Source organism: Ostrea edulis, chromosome 1 (genome assembly GCF_947568905.1).
Source record: "Ostrea edulis chromosome 1, xbOstEdul1.1, whole genome shotgun sequence".
In the NCBI taxonomy this organism is placed as follows: Eukaryota; Metazoa; Mollusca; class Bivalvia; order Ostreida; family Ostreidae; genus Ostrea; species Ostrea edulis.
The window spans coordinates 302,315-318,963 of NC_079164.1; the positions used below are offsets into that span (position 1 = coordinate 302,315).

Sequence of the window (16,649 nt, forward strand, 5' to 3'; positions counted from 1 at the left end):
CAATTCAGGAGCTGAGAGTCCAGTGAACCGGATTTGAGAATTGAGTCTTGCCACTGCTATTGTCAGTTTCAGATCAGTCACAGGACCTCCACCTGGCTCTTGTCGAAGTATTTCTTCTTCCAACTCCCCTATTGCCTTTTCTGCTACTGGATTTTTGTTCTTATTTTTTACTCGACCGATTTCTAAGGTGATTCGATACTTCATAAGAGTATCATCATCACGAAGCCCCATAAACCCATGAGCAGGATCCACACGAATGACAGCTGGGGGTCCATCCAGAGGTCGTAACTCAAGAGCCAGACGGAGAATAGCTTTCCGTAAGGTATCTCGTTTCTCATCAACTATGAGACAGGCGGCGGTAAATGATGTCACACATTCTCTGAGCAGAAAGATGAGTTGGCGGTTTCGCTTAAGTACGTCAGCAGCAAACATTATGCCAAATGTTTCAGTTGGTTCTTCAGAAGACTGAGGAATGAACTGGTCTGGGATTTTTTTTTAAGGAAGCACATACGTGGCACGTTTCACACACATTTTCGATGGCCTTCATCAGGTCGAGAGCATAAAAATGTCGTTTCATGACTTGCTGCATCTGGTTACGCGTAGGGTGGTCAAGTGAGACATGTAGTGCAGTAATTAATCCTTCCAATACTGATCGGGGCACTATGATTGCTTCTGTAGTAGGTTGAAATGGATTTGAACGAAGTACGACTAAGATACCATCTCTAGCAATGTTAGCAACGCTAAGGTAACGCTTCACATCTCTAATGTTAGTTAGTTTCCGGAATGGACGAGTTCCTTGTTTGAGATGTGCATGGGTTCTTAGTAAGTCAGGCCACTTCGACTGGATGGACACCCAAGCAGAGCGTGTTGTAAAGGGTAAATTGACTTTACTATCAAGCACATCTTGTAAGCACACTGACCTTACAACAGAGTATTCTGTTTGAGCAATAAAACTGCATATCTGGCATCGCAGTTCGGAACATTCTGGGGCATTCCGACTTGCGAAATCAGAGGGTACATTAGCTGAGCCAGCAAGGTGTTGTATAGAAGTTCGGTACCGACTAGCCACGGACAAAAAGGATGTGACTCTTGGACTTGATGAGAACTCTCCACGACGAAGTTTTTCAAAGGCTTCCACACATGGTTTACTGTCAGTAAGTACATGAGTTTGTTTTACAGATTAAATTATGAATGGACAAAAGTGTTTAATTGCTGCTGCGATACATAATGCTTCAATTTCACACGGCAGCCATGTTACTTGATGCTTTCTTAATTTGGCACTAAAAAATCCAGCAAGATTTAGTTTTCCTTTGCGCATGGCATACATAGTAGCTCCTAGGCCTCGTTTGCTGACGGAACTATCTGTAACAATCCAAAGTTCATCAGACGGAATGGGTAACATAATTGCTTTGCTTAATGACAGCTTTTCTTGTGCGTTCTTGAAATGTTGACGCAGCTCATCAGTCCACTGTACTTTGTCTTTGGATTGCATTCCTCCAATCGAGTTTTCTAATGGGTTAAGTATATCAGAACAGTTTGGAAGTACCCGCCCAAGAATCTTATATGCACCAAGAAATGATCGAAGGCCTTTCACTGTATCGGGAACACTGCATGATGATAATGTGGAGACCTTGTGTTTGCTGGCAGACATCTTACCTTCCGTCCAATTCCATCCAAGTATTGTGGTCGAACGGGGGCATATGATGGTTTTAGTAGGAGACAAATGAAGTCCACACAGTGCAAGTGACTCAAGCACGCTTTCCCAATTGTTGAGTAATTCCTCCACTGTTTGCCCTCCACAATATAGGTCATCAGCTAGTTTAGCCACACTACCTTCTTGTAAACAGTCTCCGAGTACTCTGCACATAAGCTCCTCAAGAGCAGTTTCTGAGCCTGGCATGCCTATATCATACCTAGTGTACAAACGTACTCCTCGATAAGGCGTCACAATGCCACAGAGGAATCTGATGGAATGCACTGGTCAAGTCGGACACAATAATGTATTTCCATCTGCCGATGGTTCGATGTCCTTTCTTCAGTAACTCGTCTAATTCATCTTGATTCAGCGGTTTAAGAAAGTCTCAATATTTTCAATATCCTGGCCAGCATTCATAAGTTCCTCATCAGAAATGTCTGAAAATGAAACCACCTTCAGGTCAAAGTTTGCTTCATTTTGTGTTTTACTATTTTCCGTTTATACGTCCAAAATTTATCTTAATATACCATCAGTATTTTGCATATCTTCAGTTTCCTTGAATTTTGACTGAATTTAAAAAAAAACCCACTTTCTCCATCAGAGGAGGACATGTTTATCTTACATAGGGGAACTTTCAATTGATTCAGAAACATCACATACTTGTATAAATATTTACCAAAACCCATCTGTAAGTGTCCATAGACAAAGTCTTTTGTTATGTAGCATAATGTAACACAATAGCCATTAAACAAAATGCTGAGCACCTTAACTTACCTGTGACTGTCTATTCTGTAAACAATGAACTTACTATTGCATGTATGCTACCTGGAACAATTCATTCTGAATACAAGTTTTCTACATTTTGTTTATTTGATTCCACCTCACAAAAAGAAAATCATGTTTTAAGTAGGAGAAAGGCCGAAAACTGTCCATTCCGTGAGAGAAAGAACTAATCGAGGGCCTACGGCTGGTAGAGCACCTGACTATAGGGATTCAGGGGGCCTTGCATTTTCTAACTTTCTAGTTGTTGTGTAATGAAGTATCAATTGTGGGGAAAAAAATCTGTATCGGATCCTGTGAAATTGACAAATAGTTTAGTCACTCAGTAGGCCCTCGATTAGTTCTTTCTCTCACGGAATGGACAGTTTTCGGTCTTTCTCCTTTACAGAATATAAATGTAAACAACAAAACCACTGAACCATATCTCCAATACAATATAAATGTAAACAAAATCACTGACCCATATCTCCGTAAAGGATATAAGCCAAAAACTGTCCATTCTGTGAGAGAAAGAACTGATCGAGGCCCGTAGGGCCGAGATCAGTTTTTTCTCTCACAGAATGGACAGTTTGAGGCTTATATTCTACTTAAAACATTACATCTTTTGATCTAAGAATCAGGTAAATCCACTGACAATGATAATTATGAATAGAATTATTTTGAATAGTCTGACAATATAACCAGTCTTGCATAGAATTCTGTTTCTTTTGTTCACTTATTGGACACTGTCATGTGAGTAGTCTTCTACTGCAGGTTTTATATTCATTCTTTCTATCGTACTGAGCCATATCAACATGTCTTCCTCTGATGGGGAGAGCATTTTCATTGCATAGTCAAAATTTAAGGATTTTAGTGAAAGTATTGCAAATATTCTGGATATGGAGGGTGAAAAAGTTATGAAGCCAAATTTTGATCTGAAAAGCATTGTGTTTTTGAATATTTGGATGAGGAAATAACTAACACCAGCCAAAAGAACCCAAAACACCTATCTCGTGAAATGAAATTATTCATGAAATCGAAAATAATAATTCAGAATTAAGATATGCTAATAAAGAAAACATAAAAAAAGCGTTGTGAAGAAGTTTCGGTATGTGCCTCTGAATCCAGCGAAATTCAAATACAGTATGGAAATATGTCTTTCAAATTTAAGTTTTGATGCGATATAGTAATGGCCAATGGATTTAAAAAATTGTAAATCTTACGAGTTGAAGCAGAGAATTCTACTAAAGGGAAATATCATTTTTAAGTGTTTCAGTGATTTTTCCGATATCTGTGTTGATTCTTACTTTGTAGGGAATTTAAAATTAAATTCGTATGTCTTTATGATATGTCTTTCTCTTATTTTCAGCCTACCTGTAGATGTCTAATAAGTTATTGGGTTTACCTGTAGATGTCTAATAAGTTATTGGGTTTACCTGTAGATGTCTAATAAGTTATTATGTTTACCTGTAGATGTCTAATAAGTTATTGGGTTTACCTGTAGATGTCTAATAAGTTATTGGGTTTAGCTGTAGATGTCTAATAAGTTATTGGGTTTACCTGTAGGTGTCCAATAAGTTGACAATTACTGTCCATTATTTATAAGAACGGACAGTATCTGTCCATTCTTAAAAATAATGTACAGCAATTGTCAACTTATTGGACACCTACAGGTAACCTTTTCACTGCAAGTGGACTTTCTTCCATATAAAAGCCTAAAAAGACAAAGGATTGCGTAACAAAAATGTTTTAATATACAATATATGTAAATGTAAACTATAAAATCACTGACCCATATCTCATATACAATGTAAATGTAAACATCAAAATCATAGACCCATATCTCCCATACAATATAAATGTAAACAACAAAATCACTGACTCATATCTCCTATACACTATAAATTTAAACATCAAAATCACTGACCCATATCTCCTATACAATATAAATGGAAACATCAAAATCACTGACCCATATCTCCTATACAATATAAATGTAAACAACAAAATCACTGACCCATATCTCCTATACAATAAAAATGTAAACAACAAAATCACTGACCCATATCTCCTATACACTTTAAATGTAAATATTTGTATGTCTGTACGACATTCTATGCATACACTGATAGATAATATTAAAGCACTGCTATATGCTTTTAGGTTAAATACTCGTAACTGCTGAAAAATGTAAAAAAAAAAAAAAAAAAAATTATCTAAATGAAATCTATGAAACTCTAAATTTTCATTTTCAAACTTTAAATTTTATGTAACAAAACCATATCTAAATATACCACCAATAATTTGTAATAATAAGATATTAGAAATGTTATTTGTTGTCTGTTGACGGAGGGAGATTTATTAATCAAAAACATCCTAATCATTTGTAATAATAAGATATTAGAAATGTTATTAGTTGTCTGCTGATGGAGGGAGATTTATTAATCAAAAACATGCTAATAATTTTATTTTGAAAACATGGAGTGACTTAAAAATATTCCTCACAATGATGTACTATGAGAGATACATAATAAAATGCCAAAACTCTGAGAAATGTTTTGCCCTAATGATGTCATAATCCAACATTAATTTCTATATTTACATCTATAAGAGTGTTAATTATGTACAATCTTCCTCTATCATCAAACTTTGTGTCAAAAACTTCAAAACTATTTAGGGTGACAAATCAAGTCAAAATTTATAATCTATAATTTATTCCCTCATTATAATGTTTCACTGTGTGTTTTAGTTGAGAATGTTTATAATCTTTAATATATTCCTTCTTTATAATGTTTCACTTTGTGTTTTAGTTCAGAATGGTTATAATGTGTAACCTATTTCCTCTTTATAATGTTTCACTTTGTGTAGGTTGAGAATGATTATAATCTATAATCTAATGTTTCACATTGTGTTAGGTTGAGAATGTTTATAATTTATAATCCATTCCCTCTTAATAATGTTTAAATTTCGTGTTGGATTGAGAAATTAATTCGTGTTGGCTTGAGAATGTTTTATTTCGTGTTGGGTTGATAATCTTTTATTTCATGTTGGGCTGAGAATGTTTAGATGCAGATGACATTGGCCATTACCTGTCCATCAGATTTTCCAATTGGGGAGTTCAGAATGAAATCTGTCGGAGCAATGGCATCTGCAAGTGCCACGGAGTCATCCTTAAGTTCTGAACAGAGCTGTAAAATGGCTTCCTGGATTATCTTGGGAGGGTCGCTTCCAGAGATGTAGCCCCCTATAAAACACAGGGACCAATCAATGACAACATAACAATCAATAAAACACAGGGACCAATCAATGACAACATAACAATCAATAAAACACATGGACCAATCAATGACACTATAACAATCAATAAAACACAGCTAGGACCAATCTTAGATAATTAAAAATATAACAATCAGTGATGATAAGCAGAAATTTAATCGACAACAACACTGCGAAAGAAAGTAGGCAAGAATATACAACAATATCTGTATAGTCAAATACATTTAGAACCATAATGATGCTCCTAAGTCCTAACTAGTCTGCTGAAAGCACATTTTTTAGTTGTACAATTATGGTTAATTTCCATGTTTTGGAACGATTTTCTAAAATTTCATGATCAATTTCTATACATAGAGTACCTGTACTTGTTGCATACTTGTACCAGTATTTGGAAATTCAAATTCTATTTTTCAAAATCAGAATAGCAGTATAGGAAAGTCCATGGTGAAAATTTTTGGAGTTTATCAGGAACTATGTACAAATATATAATAATTCTGAACAGGGCTTAAACACTTCCAGGAGAACGTCCTTTTCTGTGCTTTCAGGTACTAGAACATGTACAATCTTGATTTTTGAAAATATTTTGAAACATGTATGAAGAAATTCACTTCAGATTGATAAACTTTTCCTATCGAGTATACAAGGAAATGTGTTGACACATGTTTCCAGAAATTCACTTCAAATTGATAAACTATTCCTATCGATTAAGGAAGTGGATACAACTCTTGAACTACATATCTATAATCTACATATTTATAAAAAAAAAAGCGGACTTGTATACTCAATGTAGAGTGTTTATTTAGGGTCCATTAAAAAATGAATACCACCACAATACATACCGGGGGTAATATGTCCAACAGATGTTTATTAATTTTTGTAAACAGATGTTTATTGATTGTAAATAGATGTTTATTGACTGTAAACAGATGTTTATTGACTGTAAACAGATGAGTGCACTCGACACAAATTCAAGTCAATTGACTTGTCAAGATATCTCTTGATTCGTTCAAATAACTACACAAATAATAATTCCAAACAAATTTCGTTTTATTAGTAGTACATGTATTTAGATAATTTCTTCACATGGTATGAATTACTGAACAAACTGAAGGAGTGACAAATTATTCCTACAGCCTTCTTACATTATACTCATTAAATACAATTTGGTTCTTTTTTAAAGCAAATGTCTCACCAGCCCCCCAATTTAAAGTGCTCTGAAGTACTCCCCCTCCCCTTAATGTGCTGCATGTCAGTACATGGTATGGAGGAGAACAGATGAATAGGAACATAGACATTATGAATTGCACTTTGTGCATTAAGGAAGATGTAGAAAACATTCAACATCGATGTGGCCAATGTCATTGTTGTATACAATACAAAAACAATGACTGTTCTGATGAAGTACCAGGAGGAAAGTGAGTATACCCTTGTACATGAAAAAACCCTATAAATCATTCCTCTCTGATCCACTGTAAATTATAGTACAGTAGGAAAGTGAGCATACCCTTGTACATGAAAAAACCTATAAATCATTCCTCTCTGATCCACTGTAAATTATAGGAAAATATTAGATCCCTGGTCAGAACAATGTGAACATCATTCAATGACAATGACAAAGATTCAAGTCTATCCGCTAAGCCATGCAGTAGGAGAAACATTCACAAGTCTTTTAGATTTTGTGACTGACAGAAGGACAGACGGACGGACAGACAGATGGACAGACGGATGGACAGACAGACGGACAGACAGATGGACATATGGACGGATGGACAGATGGACTGACAGATGGACGGAAAGTACAAAACAATATGTCTCCCCCTAGTAGAGAGGAGACATAATAATTGCATCCTAATGTCCCAATAATACACACATCATCAAATTGTAATGAAGCACTGTAAAAGGTTTCAAGATTATCCAACACACCATACATTATCTCACTTTGGAAACAAATGTGTTACAGACAAGCCAAAATCAATATACATGTACAGGAAAACCCTTTCTTCTGAAAGGGGGGGGTATAAAATATTGGACATTGTTATTCAATCACTTCTTCAATTGGTATATACCAGTTTGTAAAGGTAAGTGCATTTCACAAAACTGTATAAAGGGTATTTCTACATTTCTGTATACAGGGTATTTCTAAATGTCATCTTCACCCTTACTCTCACCAAGAATGAGCGAGTAAAAATTTACTTATTATTCTGAGAAAACAATGATCTTGGGTGAATTTAAAACAAGAGGAAATCACCTATCAATGCATTTGATTAAAAAAAGACAGAGCTATCTGCACGACTACATTTTGTTGATGTTAAATCAGTTGGATTAAGAATAAAAATAGCATAAGGAAATTGTGCAGTTGTTAGGAAATGAGCAACTTTAAAAGCAATATCCTAACAGATCAATGTTCAAGAATACAACAAGGCAGGAATTATAAATATTTATTTACATCCTGAAATCAGAGTATCAAAGTAAACACACTTCCCTCTCCATGCTAACAGGTTTATCTACTCGATCCCTGTATATGCAGAAATGCAGTTCATTGTGAGTCATCACATCTTCTAATAATATCATCATTGATCAGTTACATATTGATCAAACTCCGGTGGAATTCTGATTTGTTGAATTTCTTGATATTGGATTGCTGTACTCAACACCTGTGTGTGTGTGTGTGTGTGTATATATATATATATATAGCCGAGATGGTCAAGCGGTCTAGCGTGCTGGTCACACGCTGTTAAAAGATTTGGCTCCACAGATTGCGAGTTCAACCCCAGGTAGGGGCGGAAGTGGGTATCCAAATCAAATAAAAGTGAAAATAAGTGAATTGTCAGTGCTTTATATTAAATATTTCTTCACTTATGTGATAGTTTTGTTTATTTAAAAGTTCATTGCTATTTCAATGCTTTATATATATATATATATAGAGAGAGAGAGAGAGAGAGAGAGAGAGAGAGAGAGAGAGAGAGAGAGAGAGAGAGAGAGAGAGAGAGACAGAGAGAGAGTTTGTTTCCAATCCAGTATAGAAATATACCTTTATCAACACAGAGGCTAAGCCTGTTTTGGGTCTGAACTCTGTGATACCATAAGTATATTTATGGTATCACAGAGTTCGGGCCCAAAACGGGCTTAGCCCCTGTGTTTATCAACAATTTAAAAGTCCCATAACTCTGGTGTATAAGCCGGAGAGTTATTCCATTCATTCTTGTAAAGAGTTTCACATGTTACAAGAAGCACAAGAAATGGCTGGAATAAATCCAGTATCTCCATAACGAAACACAAACAAGACGCCCACAGGTCTTATCGGTCACCTGAATACTAGTGAAAAAGTATCTCTACTTCCACAGGCCTTATCGGTCACCTGAATACTAGTGAAAAAGTATCTTTACTTCCACAGGCCTTATCGGTCACCTGAATACAAGTGAAAAAGTATCTCTACTTCCACAGGCCTTATCGGTCACCTGAATACTAGTGAAAAGTATATCTACTTCCATGGGCTATGAAATCTAAAAAAAAAAATCCTGTTCTGATTATCTAAGCTAAATTCTAATGTTCAGCAACAGTACATTTAACAAGATGTGTTCTTAACACTTCACTGCCCTCAAAAGTGCACACACTGATGAAAGGCTTTAAATAATAGGTGTATTAACATTAAAGCATCAAAATATATGACTAATTTGGACTCATCCTAGTCATAACCCTGGGTTGTGAAATTCACCAATTTTTGTACATCCTTTTCTGCTATTCCTAAAGTATGCATGTAGATTTTATACAGTATCAGCAAACTTACACATAAATTTTATATACTAAGTTTGACCCCACCCTAGGGTCAAAATCCTTACTCTGGGGAAAATCAAAATTACAATTTTGGTAAAAGACTACCTGCTCTATCCATTTAGTTTCAATTTAGTATCAAAAGCACTAAAGAAAATGTTATCTAAAGTGTTTTACACCTAAACACCATATAACAAGTTTGGCCCCGCCCTCAGGTCAGAACCCCTACCCCAGGAATCATGAAATTTACAATTTTGATAGAGGTCTTCCTGCTTTACATCACTATGCTATTTTAGTTGTTCTTACATGTGTGTGGTTCTTGAGAAGAAGATTTTTGAAAATTGGTCATTTTGGGGCAGTTTTTGCCCTGCCCCTAAGGCCCCAGGGGTGCTGGAATCCTGAAATTTACAATTATGTTCCCCTTGTTCCAAATATGTTTCATATCAAATTTGAAAAGAATTGGAATGATAGTTGTCAAGAAGTTAAAAATGTCTATTGTTCACACATCAAATAACTGACCATTTTGGCCCCACCCTGATACCAAAACCCCTACCCCTAGAATCATCAAATTTACAATTTTGGTAAAGGACTACCTGTTCTTTCTAAATATCTATTTACTTTCAATTTAGTAAAGAAGATGTACTTTAAGTGTTTTACACATAAACACTATATAACAAGTTTGGCCCCGCCCTTGGGTCAGAACCCCTACCCCGGGGATCATGAAATTTACAATTTGGGTAGAGGCCTTCCTGCTCTACATCACTATGCATTTAGTTTCTCTTACATGTGTGTGATTCTTGAGAAGATTTTTGAAAATTGGTCAATTTGGGGCAGTTTTTGCCCCGCCCCTAGGGCCCCAGGGGTGCTGGAGTCCTGAAATTTTTACAATGTGTGTCCCTCTTGTCCCAATGATGCTTCATACCAAATTTGAAAAGAATTGGACTGGTAGTTATTAAGAAGAAGTTAAAAATGTTCAATTGTTCACGCACGGCAAACGAGGACGGCTGGCTTAGGTTGCCATGGTGACATGTCCCCATAACAAGGTATCTTTCATGGGTTTTACAATAAAAATTTTGTGATCAGCCTATCAAATTGCATCTACCAATTAAAATCAAAGTATTAAGAAATGGTTTAGTGCTTTGAAAAAATATTATTATATAAGCCATGATATTATTCTTCACCGGATTAAGAGAATAAAGTTTTCCCGCGTTTCGCAGAATAGCGGGAAAACATTGTATGATAGAAGCGTGTTCGAATGTATTGGTGTAATGATACGCAGGGTGGTCATAGGATGACCAATCAAATAGAGTTACAGAGATATCAAGGTAGAGAAGGTTAACAATAGTCATTCTAAGTCAGCGCTTTCACGGTGTCAGACGCACCTTATTTTCCACATTATTGAATAGTACTTTTATTAATAAATTACAGCTAAAAAATACACGTCCAGTATTAACTCCCTAGACATTATTAACACCGGCGTGTGGACACAGATTTCCAAAGTTTTTTTTATAATCCTTTTTTATCTATGTTTTTTTCTGGGCGGTTAGTAATGTTTTTGATCAGGGTAAACGCTATATGTTTAATAAACTGTATTTCATTTTATGCAATATTGCATTTGCTATAATTTATAATCATTGTATAGTTTTGTTTATTAATTAAACGCTCGGCTGCCCGAAAAGTTAGCCTGGCTTACTGCTAATTTGTGTGTGGTTAGTTTATATGGTAACAGTGACTATGAGGTCACATTCTAGTAAGAGTATATTATACTTCCACAGTACTGAGATCTTAAAATTGACTTGTCAAAGAGAGACAACTCTTTCTACCCTGCGTTGAGTTTTCTCAAGCTGTGCAGGAATGTCCAACCTAAAAATCATGCCCACACACAATATAACAACAAACACAGACTGTGAATTACTTGTATATGTAAGTATGGATGGGGTTAAAACAAATGTAGTATCCTCCCTGGGGTACATCCAAAACTGGGTACATATCAAAAAATGAATTTCTATTGAAGACCATTATTCTTTTCTAAATAACTTTTGAGCAGTCTTGTAAATCTATAATACCAGTGTGACAGAATTATTGCTCAGAGCAATTTCATAATTCCAGTTAATATGGTCTGAGGTAAACTAAATTATTTGACCCACTACATAATCAGGAGACACCTTTGTGTTAACCTTGCAATAACAGGGCACCTGTAAAACGAAACTTATCGAAACAAAACAGATTGTAGAACCGAACTGTGTAATCAATGATAATAAAAAGTGGTACATTATATGTATCTCAGGTCCCTGTGAAAGTTACCACATATACATGTAAATGTTTATGTCATTTTTCGGGTTGACTGACATATTTTTAAGCAGTCCATCGGTTAACATCAAACATTGTTTGAAGAAGCTGGTGTATGGGAAAGTTTAAAGCAGGAAGACGTTTAACCTCTTAATTATTCTATATCTAACAGTAAGACATCTAACCTCTTATTCTATATCTAACAGGAAGACGTTTAACCTCTTATTCTATATCTAGCAGGAAGACGTTTAACCTCTTAATTATTCTATATCTAACAGTAAGACGTTTAACCTCTTAATTATTCTATATCTAGCAGGAAGACGTTTAACCTCTTATTCTATATTTAACAGTAAGACGTTTAACCTCTTATTCTATATCTAACAGTAAGACGTTTAACTTCTTATTCTATATCTAACAGTAAGACGTTTAACCTCTTATTCTATATCTAGCAGGAAGACGTTTAACCTCTTATTCTATATCTAACTTCTGAGGTGTGAGTACTTTCAATAATGGAAAAAAAAATAGTATACAATATTATATGAATGCAATTTGGCAAGATATATATACATGTATTATCAAAAATTATTATGGATATACAGTAAGTCTAAATATAACTCTATATATTTGGGGTGTTGCTAAAATGGGGAATTGAAAACGACACATAAAACGGAAAATATTATTGCAATAAAATCAGGAGGAGGTCAGCATTTTGTAAAATCAAAAGGCTTATGAACAAGTGAAGCAGATATTACAAAGAGAAAGGAAAAACATACTCAGAATCCACCGTTTGATATACTACGTACAAATACACAATATCCACATGTATACATAGATTTGTCTTTAGAGCAAAAAATACTGAAACATATGTATTTATGCCCAAAAGCGGATCCAATGCCAGTGACCCGGCCCCACCCCTCATTTAATGTGTTTCCCCAGACCTCTGACCTGTGAGAATGTATACCTCCATTCTGAAATTTCTAGATCCAAAACTGGTATTCATGATTTAATCATCTTCGGATATGTACTTTGTGCTTACTCCCCATTTTTAATTATCATAATTAAAAGAGTTCGGTTTTACAATCTGTTTCCTTTCGCTTCGGTAGATTTCATTTCGATTTCATTTCACACTGTACAGATACCCTGTACTAACATGGCAATAGACAAAATCACATTATGGAGAGTGTAAACATTGGGAATATTGTTCATATTCGTTTATCAGATTCAATGAAGCACGAAATGTAGGCTCCGTGTGAGTTTGTGTTGTATTTGTCATCGGGTGAGAAAAGACTTACAAGCTGTCATTAAAGAGAGTCATCAAAACACATCAGCAGCATCCTGACTATTGAATGGAAGAAACACCTCAAGATGTGTCATATGTGTAACTTTAGTTTGGTTCTCATAAGGTGAGAAAAAAAGCCAGTCCTTGTCCTGAGTCAATGAAACACCAACTGCAGATGAAGCATCTCAAGGCAGTTTGTGCATGAAAGTCCCCTAGTGGGTGACAGCTGTCTTGTAACAGAATACAGATATTCTGACCTAATCTGATGGAGTAGAAAGTGTTTACGTGTAACAGAATGTAAACATCCTGACCTAATCTGATGGAGTATAAAGTGTTTACATGTAACAGAATACAGACATCCTGACATAATCTGATGGAGTAGAAAGTGTTTACATGTAACAGAATACAGACATCCTGACATTAAGTGTGATTTAAATCCCACTTTGCATTGATTTATACCAAACTTCTGATCAAAGTCAATCAAGCAGAGAATGTAGGTCACACTAAGCACTGGAGTGTGCAACTCATCACCCTAACAGGCTGAGTGAATTTTTGGTCTGATTACCACTTCTACTTAAAGCAGACCTGATCAGCTTTCTGACTATGAAGTCATTCAAGCAGAAAATGATGGTTGTACAAGTAACACTGTAATACCATATTCATGTCACTCAGTGTCCTCAGAGTACCCAGACATTATCATTACAACTTAGTATGATTGGAAGAATATATCAATGAAAACCTTCATGGTAGAAGAAAATGAGGAAGATTCAAGAAATGTGAGGTCGGGGTCATACAGATTGTCAAGGGAAAACATTAGAGCCACGCTGAAATTCATACATATCATATATCACATAAAGTTCATATACATGTATATCATATATCACATGAATTTCATATACATGTATATCATATATCACATGAAGTTCATATACATGTATATCATATATCATATGAAGTTCATATATACAGTTGAACTAGTTCAAAGTCTCAACTACATGTATCATGAATCATAAAAATAAAATAAAACTGAAATAACGTATAGTAGGATAAGAATAGACGATACATTGGATGAAACAGCAACTGTAATATCATGCAGATTTAGAACTTTTTGATTAATGAATCATTCCGCCACAAAATATAATTTCAACCAAACCCTTCCAAACTTTGAAATGACACCAATTTTTTCAACTGAATGGGTCTCGGTAATAGATGCGTAATATATTTGCACCAATGGGATCAGTATTGAACCAGTAAATACTTAGTTGTAGCATCCTGCTCAATTGTGCTCGAAAACTCAGGAGCTAATTTAAAGACCCAACTTTAAGTTAACACCCCCAAATTGTTAGTCGTCTGTCAATCAAACATTTAACAATAGATCTCAGGTGGAGTGACATCTGTAGACTGTGGTATGGAGGCACCCCAGAGAGGTGCTTAATAACAATAACGACCAGTACCTACTACCATTCTCTAGATCTTGAGGAAGCCCTATATTCTAGAGTTTTGATAGCATTGACCTGTCCACAACTGCTATTTTCTCGTGATTCAATTGTTTTTAAAAACACCCCTGAACAACGCAATTTTGATATACATGTAATAGTAATTTCACCCTCTATACACATGTATTATAAATTACATAATCAGAAATCAAACAATAATTTGCCCATTCATTTCTAAAACTTGTAACTTATTGAAATAATTTATATTATCAATCTATGATATTTCTATATTTATAAAAGAAATTATTCTTTGAGCCAATGACGTAAAGGAAAAGAGAGACAGAGGGATGGTGTAGACTGTGTGTCATCTCGCCATAGGGATACAAATATTATACAAACACTATGACCACAGAAGCACTACAAACGGCCCTGTGACCCTTCATGTGCACATCAAAAGTATACACAGCACCCTGATCTCTTGGCTAGGTAAATTCCAGGTAGATAACAATGACTATAGATGAACTCCGCCCACATTCAGTGATCCGTAAAGAAACCGTACGGTATTTTATTTGGGTCTTTAAACGTATTTTCTTTGTTGAAATGGTTCTAAAGCTTCCAAGTACCGTTATTTGTACTTTATGCTTCAAAAGGTGTATGTTTAATGCTGGTTTAATTTTTGTTTGAACACTTGTACGTTAGTGCTGACGTGAAGCATATATGCCATAATTATTATGGGTAGTTCTTTGAAAGTATTGTGTAAAATGTCGTCTATGTAATATATAATATAAAGTAACATATATTCTATTACATTATATAGTGTCCATGGAGAATTTAAAGTAAGAATTCAACCTGACAACTTGTATGTGTATATATATTTAGTGTATATTTAGTATGCACTTTACCTTGGTAAGTCCTAGCATACAGCTTGTACCAACAAGTACAATTGTAGTAACTAACATTTCAGCAGTTGAGGAGCATGAATATTGATGTGGTGTGTGTCCACGTATACTCTCAATACATCAGCCAGCAGGAGAGTTGACAACAGTATCAAGGACAGATGCCAAATCTAGGGCAATCAACACATCATGTGGTACCGGAAAACAGGATAAAGAAACGAACTACATCTATTTTCATTTCATGTTAAATCGATGACATTGTTAATCTTGTTTTAAATTATCACATTAAAACACATTAATCTAATCCCGTGGGGATCCGGGTTAGAAGAGGTCCTCAGTATCCCTTGCTTCTCGAAAGAGGCCACTAAATGGGGTGGAATGGGACGGTCCTTCGGATGAGACTGCAAAAACCGAGGTCCCGTGTCACAGCAGATGTTAATAAAAATAAATGTGTGATATTGTTAATCTTGTTTTATATTATCACATTCAAGCACAGTAATCCGTGACTATTGTTATACCGTTCTTGGCACACTGAGTCCGACTACGGATTGCTCCGTTTGCCTTGTTTGGATGTGGGGTGTACGGCGGGTGTGACCGGTCGACACGGGATGCTTACTCCTCCTACGCACCTAATCCCAACCCTGGTATATCCAAAGGTCCGTGTTTGCCCAACTCTCTGTTTTGTATTCCTTATAGGAGTTTTGAGATTAATCACTGTTTGTTTTCTTCACCTTTTCATTTATAAAGGATATCTTTCATTTCACAAGAAATCAGTAATCTGCATTCCAAGATCAATACACATCTAAACAAAGGTGTTGATATACATACAAGATGAATCTCTTCCCCAATGTGTAACTTAACTGGGCAGTTAAATCAGAGCAGAGGAAATAATTACATCAACATCAAACTAAATACTTTAAATGTGTTACAAAATAGTAGACCCTACACCTCATGATTGTATGATCATTGGGTCAATCTCATAACTCCTATAAACAATACAAAATAGGGAATTGGGCAAACACGGACCCCTAGACTCACCAGAGGTGGGATCAGGTGTCTACGAGGAGTAAGCATTTCTTATCGACTGGTCACACCCACCGTGAACCCTATATCTTGATCAGGTAAACGGAGTAATCCGCAGTCAAAATCAGTGTGCCAAGAACGGTCTAACAATCGGTATGAATCACGTCAGACAGCATTTGACCCAATGATCAATGAACATGCTAAAACTTTGTCAAATATTTATC

General features: G+C 35.5%; 1 protein-coding gene across 1 annotated transcript in view; it reads left to right on the plus strand.

Moving 5' to 3' along the window:
* LOC125664568 (uncharacterized) overlaps positions 1 to 15,863 on the plus strand; it is a 60,976-nt gene extending 45,113 nt beyond the window's left edge. The window contains exon 9 of the mRNA XM_056152815.1: positions 15,471 to 15,863. Within this exon, the coding sequence (XP_056008790.1) occupies positions 15,471 to 15,545 (75 nt within the window). The 3' untranslated portion in view covers positions 15,546 to 15,863. The remainder of the gene's footprint in view (positions 1 to 15,470) is intronic.
* The last annotated feature ends 786 nt before the right edge of the window (positions 15,864 to 16,649 follow it).